The sequence below is a fragment of the Alosa sapidissima genome, chromosome 20 (genome assembly GCF_018492685.1).
Source record: "Alosa sapidissima isolate fAloSap1 chromosome 20, fAloSap1.pri, whole genome shotgun sequence".
Lineage (NCBI taxonomy): Eukaryota > Metazoa > Chordata > Actinopteri > Clupeiformes > Clupeidae > Alosa > Alosa sapidissima.
In genome coordinates this window covers 22,953,374-22,964,449 of record NC_055976.1, presented here as the reverse complement: position 1 = coordinate 22,964,449, position 11,076 = coordinate 22,953,374, and the positions used below count along the sequence as shown (strand labels likewise).

The following is an 11,076-nucleotide window of genomic DNA, read 5'->3' as shown; positions in this document are numbered from 1 at the left end:
TGTGTGTGGGTGGGGTGGGGTGGGGGGGGGGGGGTGCGTTATTGGTTATGTGTGTCTTCCAGCAAAGTAATTCCATTTGCTCCAGTGGTGTATTTGGACTTCACTTGTGGCTATCTATCCGATGAAAATGACTCATATCGGCCTAAAATGCTATCTTTCCAAGCAACCACAAACATGCCGTTTACACACTCGATTTTCTTTTTTTTTTTTTTTTTGTGCGCGGCAGCACACACTCTGCCGGGGAAGAGAAAGAGTCATCAGTCAGCGTGGCTCTCAGGCTGTAGTGTGTGTGTGCAGCTCTGACAGACAGTCTTTTAAAACGGAGCTCTCCCAGTGCCTGTGGAGGGACTGGGCCCTTTTCTGCCTCTCATTTCAGCATGTCTTGGGCTGATAAGGAGTCTCAAAGGGAGGAATGGCTCTGTCATGTTCTCAGTGGGAGAGTCGACTGGTAATTACAAGTGACTGTCTGTGGAATCAAATCCAGTTTTTAAAAGCAAGAGAAAAAAAATCTCTCTCTTTCTCGATGTGTCTGTGTGTGTGTGTGTGTGTGTGTGTGCCTCTCTGTGCATGTTTGTATGTGTGTATTGCTTCAATCAGGATATATGAGACAGCATATGATGTTGGTTATGTTTTGTAGTCTTAGAATTTAAAGCCTCCCTGTGTCGATGCCTCTAAGCACGAAGCAGATGCCATGTTTTACAGGACAGAAACTCTAAGCTGATGTAGCCGTAGAAATATGATGTTTTCTCCCATTTCTTCCTTCTTTCTTTACCATCCTCTTCTCTATCTCTCCCTCTGCTTTTATCTCTCTCTCCCTCCCTCTCTCTTTCTCTCTATCTCTGCATGTGTGTATCAGTCAGTTGTTACCCACTGAAGCTTGCCATTTAATTAAGTGGAGGCAGAGCAGCATAATTAATAAGCTTTAATTCACAGGGCATCAGACCGGCCCAAGCCAGTCCACTCCAGGAATGCAGCACAGGTGCTGAGGTGGTACTGAGTCAGAGTGGTATAGGGCAATTCCATGGAAAATTAAATTTTTTGTAACATCCATAACGCCAATAAAATGTGATGGTATGATGTGAATGATTACATGAAATTTGAGCATTTGCTATTTTTGGCTGAAGAGTGTAAATGAGAAAAAATGCACAAAAAATGAATGTTATCATTCACATCATACAAATGCCAAGGCGTTAACTGGCGTTATGGATGTGGCAAAAAGTCAATTTTCCGTGGAATTGCCATATATCAGTGTCTGAAATGCACATATACCAAAAGAGTATATTGAATAGGCTATGCACAAAGAGTGTATGTGGCATATACCAAGAGTACTAAACATTTTAAAAGATATGAACTAAATACGGCATGTGATACTGTAAATATACGTACTGTACATGCACACACACAGAGAACTCGCTGGAATCGTGCTTTTATATTGATTGCACACTTATACTTTGTTGTCAAGATTAATACCTTATATTATTACCCTATATAAAATAAGTTTTACTAAGGTGTGTATGATGGCCAATTATGTGCTTTATGACACCAAAGATCGAGACCTGATCAAAATGCATTGGATTTTTACTCTGCCCCTATAATCCCAAGGACCTTGTCATATAGCATGCCATCATGCTGTCATATATATAGACAGACTGACAAGATGACATGTTTAGAGTATGTCCCAGATCTCGCTCAAGCTTGAAGTTTAATTATTAAGTCAGTAGATCATGTGAGAGCATCCTCCATGTGGCGCACAGGAGTTCTTTTGAGGACAAATACCCTCTTAGCCTCAGCTGACTGTTCTCGGCACTCTTCAATTCTGAATAAGGGGTTTAAAAATAGAAGACTCTCCAGTCTCAGGGAAATCATTCATGTAATATATAAATATAAATATATATATTTTTTTGATAGTATATTCAGGCTTTCAGACCAAGTCTTGAAAGTAAAAGTGTGTAATACTTGCCAAGTTGCCATACTCAGTAGGTTTGAAATAGCAGTATAAAATGTACAGACTTTAGTGTTCATCTTTCAAACAATAGCAAAATTGCTAAATTAACCTTATGCTATGCCAAATTAAACTGCATGAAAATCTGTAATGTATCTCAAAATATGCCTCAATGTGAATGCCTGACAGTAACGATGGTCAATGTGATCTGTGTTGACAAATAAGCCATTTCTTTAATAAAATACAGTTTGTGTATCAACCATTTTGTGTTTTCTGCTTTCTGTTGATAATAACAGAACCCACCACCTAAGAAGAAGCTATTGTCTTTTTAAATAATTTCCCCAGAAAACCGAAGACAGTGTTGATATATTGTGGTAGTGATACAGGAGATATTAAGATCTAAAATATTCAGTACTACAAAACTTTTCGGAGCCTTCTGATACTGATTTATTCTGCAGAGGTGAAATGTAGCAAGGGGGTCCTTCAAAGTGACAGCTACCTTTGCTACTGTATAATTTATTACATATGAATGAATGTCTGTTCAACTTTTTGTTGCCAAAACGGGAGGACTCAGTTGGGCATGTGGACATGTTTTGCATGTAATGATATAGTCTGAACGATAAATGAATATAGGCCTAAACGACATTGACTTATAATTGTGCTGACATTGTCTTATAAGATGTTATTGAGATCAGCTCTATCTGAATGGCTGAACTACTGTACTCTATTCTGCACAAATATTTCTGACTTTACTCTGTTTCAACAATTTACAAATTCTCATGACCTTTACAGGTATTGACAATTAGTCAAATGACATGCACAATGGTACAATACAAAGTTAATGTCAAGGACTTGGCATTCACCAGTGCAGAATTGTTGTACTTGGACAGTATATGTTCATCACCCTTCCCCTTGCTCTAATTCTTAGGAGGTTTTTTATTACTTTTCTCTGGTATTTACAGAGTTGCCAGGTTTCCGCAGAAGAGGCGCTCCTGAGAACTCAAATAAAGGGTTGTCCTTCTGTTCCCATGGACACTAAGAGTAGCTCAGCTTGTGTTTATGTTTTGTTTATTTTTAAATAGATTTGGGAGGTGGTTCCTGATACATCAGCTACGTTGCATAATGACATATTATTTCATTTAGAAGCCTGTGGCCTCTCCTCAAATGCAATAATGTTTGCACAGCCTGTGTGTGCAATGACAAGAGAATCGGAGCACTTCACAGGCGGACATCTGTGCAATTACTCTGGTGCTGATAATCCTTGTGTTTCATGGGCAAAAAAAATACACAGAAACAAGCAGGGATATTAAACTGCATTGTGTAGACTACTAATCCGTGTCTGTGATAACTCAGCCCTAAAAACCTCCACTGACACTGTATAATAACAGAGCTATAAAAGTGCTCGTTTTAAGGATGAACTGTGTCTCCTAAGCCACTCTATGGCAAGCTTGAATGGTGTTCTGGATATGATCTCTGAAGGCCAGAGGAGATCCAGATGTTGATTGGTCACGCACAAATCCCCTGAGGCCTTGGCTTGCCCCCCCCCCCCCGATACATGTCAGGGGGGTATTCGGGTCCATCATCCCCCTCTCAGTAGGGACTGGAACCCAGGTGTGTGTCTGAGTTGTCGTTGTTCTCTCGCCGAGTCCTCCAAGGCGTGTCCAGCACACTTCTTTTGCAGCGGCGAATGTCATTGTGGCAGCGAGCATCCGTCCAGCGTTTTCCGTTCCAAGCCATGCCTTCCGCTTGGAGCGCCGCACACACAGCAAATGACATGACGCAAATGGCGCTGGTGTTACATCAAGGAAAACATCAAATCTTATGTTATGGACCTATTTGTTTAGCATCCGTCACCTATTTGGCAAGGATGACGACAAAGTGATATATCACATAAAAACCTCCCCCACTCTCCATCTCTCACTCCCCCCCCCCCCCCCCCCCCCCCCCCACACACACACACACACAAAAGCAAACCTCTTTTCCTTTTTTAAAAAAAATATATTTTTTCCTTCCTCTGTTGATGGAGGGCATCTGTCTGTGAGAGACGCTGACGTGATGAGATCGGTCAGATTGGACAGCCACCACTTCAGAGACAAGCCCAAAGGGCAGAGCATTAGCATGCTTACCACTCCGGCCTGACACGGCCTCCGCAAGCGCCGTCCTTCAACGAGCGGAAGATTACTGCTTCTGAAAGGGGCAATCCATCAGCATCCAACTTAAGTCTCCCCACGCTTGTTCTTGCCACTCAACTCACCCCCATGCTGTAAACATGGATGGGTTTGGAAAGATCCCAAATGGCAAATAGTGCAAAATGTGCCAAATAAAATGTCTTTGTTGAAATGACTATGCTTTGTGTAGATGATGGATATCATGAGGCTTGCTTCTTTATCTTTCGTAGAATTTTTTTATGTGGTGACAAGGCGTATGATTTCACTGAAGCTATGCCATGATTTTCGAGGATTACACAAAAAAATGTGTGTTGCGACCCAATCCATTGACTGTGATGAATGTCAAGATCGTTCTTATTTAGTTGTCAGCCTCGATTTTCCCTCTCCAGTTTCCTTCTCTGTTCTCTCTTCTGCTCTCTCCGTGCATGAGTGTCTGACAATCCTCTCAGTTGCACGCATGTCATTTTGTTGTTTTATCATATCTCTGAGCAGCTTGTGAATAATTTAGTTTTTATGTTTCGTCAAAGGGGATTTTTTGTTTTAAATCCTTTTGGAGGCCTCCTTGGGGTTTGTAAGAGGAGCAAAGAGCAGTTGGGTCTGACGTGAATTAGAAGGGGGTGGGGGCTCGGATTAGGCTGGATTAGTGAGGAAGTTTGTCTGATGGCCACTGCGATTCTTCTTAGCAGGGAGTTGGTGTTGTTGCCCTTTCGCCCTCGTCCGTCTTGTGGACGTACAGTGTCCCATTGGCAGTGGCAGTGACAGAGGAAGACAAGAAGAGAAAGACAAGGAGGGACATAAAACCCCAAAACAGAAAAAGTTGTGTAAAATGCAAATAAAAACAGAATGTGATAATATACAAGTCTTGTAAATTCATAATTAGCAGCAAAACAGACATAGACAACACATTAAATGTTGAAAATGACAATTTGGACTATTACATGGAAAATATATGTTCATTTTGAATTTGATACCAGCAACATGTTTCAAAAAAGTTGGGACAAGGAATCTTTACCACTGTGCTGCTTCACCTCTTCATTTAACACAATGTTGTACATGCTTAGGAACTGAGGAGACCAGTTGCTAGAGTTTTAAGAATGAAATGTTGTCCCATTACTGTCTAACCAAAGGACCAATTTTGGCTGTTACAATTTTGCCTGCAGGTTTTTAATTGAGTATCAAACTGTGCACATAGACAATGGTTATCAGAGGTTTTCCTGAGCTCATACAATGGTTTGGAAACAGGTCTGGTGTTGATGCAGTGCCATCTGAGGTCCAAAAGACCATGGCCATCCAATGTGTTTTTTAGCTCTTGTTTGCAAAGATTTCTCTGCTGAATGTTTTAATAATATTATGTCCTGTAGATAATGAACTCCCCAAATACTTCACAATTTCATATTAAGAAGCATTAAAATAGCATTGTTTCATCATTTGTGCACACAGGTTTACACAGAGTGATGAATACCCCTACATCTTTACTTCTAGAGACCCTGCCTCTCTGGGATGCTCTTTTTCATACCCAATCATGTTGCCAGTTACTCTAATTAGTTGTCAAACATTCCTCCTTTTGTTATCTTTGTCCTTACACAACTTCTCCAGCATTTTGTTATCCCCGTCCCAACTTTTTTTGAAACATGTTGCTGGTATCAAATTCAAAATTAACATATATTTTCCACAAAATATTCAGATTTTTCATTTTCAAAATTGTTGTGTCCTTTTTGCAATTTTTATATTTTTTTCCATCGTCTCCCTCTCGGTAGCGAGTGCATGTGGTGACGCATCCATGGAGACTGGAACCCAGGTGTGTGTCTGAGTTGTCATCGTTCTCTCGCCGAGTCCTCCAAGGCGTGTCCAGCACACTTCTTTTGCAGCGGCGAATGTCATTGTGGCAGCGAGCATCCGTCCAGCGTTTTCCGTTCCAAGCCATGCCTTCCGCTTGGAGCGCCGCACACACGGCAAATGATGTGACGCAAATGGCGCTGGTGTTACATCAAGGAAAACATCAAATCTTCTGTTATGGACCTATTTGTTTAGCATCCGTCACCTATTTGGCAAGGATGACGACAAAGGATGATGGCAATTTTGAGATTTACAGATTATTACATTCTCTTTTTATTCACATTTTACACAATGTCCCAACTTTTTCTGTTTTGGGATTGTACGTATATGGCACAAACAGTAGACCTCTCCGGAATAAGTCCCGCCTCCGAAACATCCGGATCCACCCAACTTCCGGTTGTCGAATGTCTATGGGAAATATGGGAGCAGCCAGAAGCCGCGATGTGAAATGGCCCTCGTCAGTACTATAGGCAGTCTCGTAGAGGGGAGCCTACAGTAGTAATCGGAAACATCTCAGGCTAGCTGGAACAGTAGACAGCAGCAGTATCAATATGAGCATATGGTGTTACATATGTATCAGTCAATATGCGTTGGGGCTGATGCACGTTCGCTTCGGTGAAGACGCTACCCAGTCATTTAAATAATTAAACTGCCATGGCAATTTCATGTGAGCCATTAAAAATGCATTAGTGCTAGTACCATAAAAGTTGTTTATCATACATATTTAATGATTCTGAATTACAATTAAGTGAAACACTTGGCTGCTCTTTCATCACAGATTGGGTTTAAATGGAGTTCAGGCGGCAATGGACTCTAGGCCACATGTGGCCAGAATATGGTGCATAAATATAGTAACGCCCTATTTGGGTAAATAAAACCTAAGAATAGTCTTCTCCCAAATCTGTGTTTTGTTTTGTGCAGACATTTTGCCTGACATACACCTGTCCAATAAAAACGCTTTGTTTATTAGTGCTAAAGAGTAGTCGTGAGAGCCTGTGGTGTGATGTTTAGCTCCGAGCTGTCTTTGCAGTGACTGGTTACGCATGTCTAATTTGAGGAAATGATTTCCACAGGGCTTTAATCAAGTCATTAACCTCAACGTCTTGACAAAACAAAACAAAAAAGCTCTCCAGGAACCAGCAGTGATTGATTCTTCCTGACACAGTATAGATTTGACTTCCATGACTTCTGAAAACTGAAGTTTAAAAAAAAAAAAACTTCATCCATCTCTTTCTTTATGTCGCAATTTCAGCGCCAATTATAGAGGTAAAGGGGAAAAAAGACAAAAGGTGTTGCTTTGTGGTCAGTGGCGAAGCTCCTGTCATACCCTCTGTCCCATAGTCCTCTGTGGCAGATTCCTTGCTCAACCCGAGATGCCCCCAGCGGTCCCTCACCGAAGACACTAAATTCCCAGAGCCTTACAGTAGATGTGCGCCCCGGTATAGCTGGTTTGATTCTACAGCTTCCATAATTCTACCTCTCCTTATTATCTCTTGCCCAGCATCAGACCCACTTAGTGTCAGGTTGCTAGGCAAAACAAACACACAAAAATGGGGGTCCTTTAGGGGAGGTATTAGCAGAGCACACATTTTTCTTTTTTTTTCACATTTTCCTGGCATTTATTTGATCTTTTTTTCTCTTCACACAGTGAGGTTTAAAGAAAATGGTCCAGTGATCCGTGGCTAATAATGTGGATTCGACCAACACTGTGGAGAGGAGATCTGTGTCACTGTCAGATGGCAAATGTATCGTCGTTAATCTTTTCTGTCAAGCTGGGAACATGGGAGACTGAAAAGACCACTGGAAGAAGACACACACAAACACAAACAAGCACACTCACACACACATTTATTCAGCTGAAGCTTATACACACATTCGTCCACAGAGTCAAAGTCCATCAATGAAGATATTTGAATGAAGATATTTCTGTTGGTTTGATAGTAAGACTCGATTGCACACAAGATCCTTGATTACTGATGAGGTGGTTGATTTGTCTGTGAGAAATCCTCCCCGGAGGTAGCAGCACTAAACAGAACTACATTGCACTTGGACATCTGCACCACATTTAGTGTTTCTACAGCACAACTCTGACAACCCACATTTCAACATCGTACAATTTAAATTATTAAACGGAAGCATCCTTGAATATTTCGCATCAATGTCTTGTTCACCAAGGATGCAAAAGAGTTGGGAAAAAAGACTCCATTACAATTACAATCAATTACACATCTGAACATGATCATCAAAATCCTAATGATCACCATCGCAGCAATAGATCCTCCTACACACAAATATCAAAGGTACTATTCCACTCCCTAACTCCCCATTATAGCTTTGTATGGTAGCCTGGCCAACTGTTTAATGGTGTTGGATGGTTTTTTCCACCTGAAGTAATGGAAAAAGATGATGGCACGGACAACAGAGAGTAATGCAAAGAAGGTGATGCTCTCGGTGGTGGTGGGGGAAGATGGGGGAACAATCGCAAGACAGCCTGTTGAATAACAGACCACCTGGCTGCTTGTTTTGGAAAAAAAAGAAAATGGCTCCCATGAATTTAATAATGACCGACAAGCAGCTCATGTACAAGGCAGAAGGCAGATAACATGGTCATCTTGGGACAAAATAGCCAATGAAAGGTTAATCTGGAGTCATCTTAATTAAATCCGCCCACCTCCATCCCCACTTCATTGGTGAAATTGTGGTATTTTAGAAATGCATGGAATGAGAAATTGGTTGCTGCTTCTGTTCATTTCTGTTCCCTTCAGTGCAGCACAAATGACCGTAATCAAGGAAAATGGACATGATCTGCAAGTTAAATGGCAAAGCTATGACTTGCATGTTAACATGATGTTCATGATGGCTCACGACAAGGCTTTACGACCCAATAGGGATGCACACATACACAAACAGCTGATTACATTTTGCAGATGACTTTTCATATCTCTCGGTATGCTATGTTGTGCCTGCTGTGAAAAAACATTCTACAGAAATCAAACATCCACATTAAGGTCCCTTGTGAAGTATTTATATAAAAAATGAACAAACAAAAATAAGGACTCTAGCCGAGGTCACGGATGGACTGTCTGACTTGTTTGTACACAACTGTGGCTCTGATTATGCCAGGGCTTCTGCTTGCTGTGCTTGTCAGACCTTATAGCCTCCCGTCAATGTGATACTTGTTTCCGAATCAGGGGGATTATCCTCTGCAAAGTACCATCAGCAACAAGATCCAAGTCACCAAGAGCCGCCAGGAGTTGTTTGTTTCTCCCTCCTCTTCTTGGAATAGTATTCCGAAATCTGTGGCTAGCCAGAGCATGGCTTGGCCGAAAACTAGGTCATGTTACGCTCACTGGAAATGTCCTCCGTCCCCTCAGAGTGTGCAGAATGGATGGAGTGAGGGTGCACTGGCAGAAGGGGAGAGGGGGCAGGCGGGTCGTTGTTGTTGTTGTTGTTGTTGTTGTTGTTGTTGTTGTTGTTGTTGTTGTTGTTGTTGTTGTGGTGGTGGTGGTGGTGGTGGTGGTGGTGGTGATGGTGGAGGCGGCGTGGATAGCAGCTGGCCCTTCAGGTCTTGTTCAGGCTGGCCGCCTCCACCCATCTGTTGTGGTGGTTGTTGTTGTTGTTGTTGTTGTTGTTGTTGTGGTGATGGTGGAGGCGGCGTGGATAGCAGCTGGCCCTTCAGGTCTTGTTCAGGCTGGCCGTCTCCACCCCTCCGTTGCCAGGGCAGAGCCTCTGGCAGCCCAGGAGGATAGCGAAGGCCTTGCGGAAGTCGGCGTTGAAGGCGTAGATGATGGGGTTGAGTGAGGAGTTGGCCCAGCCGAACCACACAAAGATGTCGAAGGTGGTCGAGCTGATGCAGGGAAAGTCCATCCGTCCACCTCTGCCGCCGCCTCCTCCACTGCCTGCCTCGCGCTGGCAGAAGGGCACCATGCAGTTCAGGACGAAGAAGGGCAACCAGCAGCACACAAACACCCCCATGATGATGGAGAGGGTCTTGAGGACCTTGGTCTCGCGCTTGAACGAGAGCTTGAGGGAGCTCTCGGACTCGGCCGTGGAGTTGCCGCCCATGCTGTTGTGGCGGTTCTTGGCACTCTCGGCGGCGCGCTCAAGCGCCGAGATGCGGCGGATCTGCTTCTGGGCGATGCGGTAGATCTGCGTGTACGTGGCGATCATGATGGCCACGGGGATGTAGAAGCTGATCAGCGATGAGGAGATGGCGTACGTCCGATTGAGGCTGGAGTCACAATTCACCCCTGCCAGAGGCCTCCCGAGGGAGCCATTGGCCGCTGCCGCCGCCTCGGACATGGAGCCTGCAGGGGACTGGTCCCTCTGCAGTTGATGATGGGGATGCTGAGCCGCCTTGTGCCAGTTGAGCTGGACGGGGATGAAGGAAATGAGGACAGACAGCGTCCAGGCGGCACTGATCATAATGAAGGCCACACGCGGGGTCATCTTCCTCTCGTAGCGGAAAGGGCTGGAGATGGCCCAGTAGCGATCCACGCTGATGACGCACAGATTCAAGATGGACGCCGTGGAGCACATGATGTCAAAGGCCACCCACACGTCGCAGAAGGCGCCGAACGGCCAGAAGCCTGTGATCTCCGTCACGGCCTTCCATGGCATCACGAGCACAGCCACTAGCAGATCCGACACGGCCAGCGAGATGACAAAGAAGTTGGTGACCTTGGAGCGGAGGTGGCGGAATTTGGTGACGGCGGCACACACCAAAGTGTTGCCCAGCAGTGTGGACAGTATGAGCAGGGACAGGAAGCATCCAGTCAGGACGCGCGTGGAAGGGTCAGCTTCCAGATACCCACTGTCCACCACAGTCGTCAGATTCATATCCATCTTCTTATGGTTGTGAGGCAAGATATCAGCTCATTGTGAAAAGTAGATTTCCTCTGAAAAAATGACAATAGGAAGGGACAGCTGTTTTTGTTTTTTTGTTTTTTCTCAGGGACTATCTTGTCAAAAAAGTGCTCAGGATCATTATTGTCTCTTATACAGTATCTAAGTGGTTCAGTATTTAACAGGTAAAGGGAAAATAAATGGGATTGTTAATGCAATTATACAAATCAATCAGTATCATTAATCAGCTGCTAACCGGAAGATACATTTAAAGTCTTGAATTTA

At 43.6% G+C, this 11,076-nt stretch overlaps 1 protein-coding gene across 1 annotated transcript; it reads right to left on the bottom strand.

The window, feature by feature from the left end:
* Positions 1-9,536: 9,536 nt before the first annotated feature.
* On the bottom strand, positions 9,537-10,831 carry drd1a (dopamine receptor D1a). The gene has a single exon (XM_042075038.1). The coding sequence runs from the start codon at positions 10,789-10,791 to the stop codon at positions 9,622-9,624; it is 1,170 nt and encodes a 389-aa protein (XP_041930972.1). The 5' UTR covers positions 10,792-10,831; the 3' UTR covers positions 9,537-9,621.
* Between the last annotated feature and the right edge of the window lie 245 nt (positions 10,832-11,076).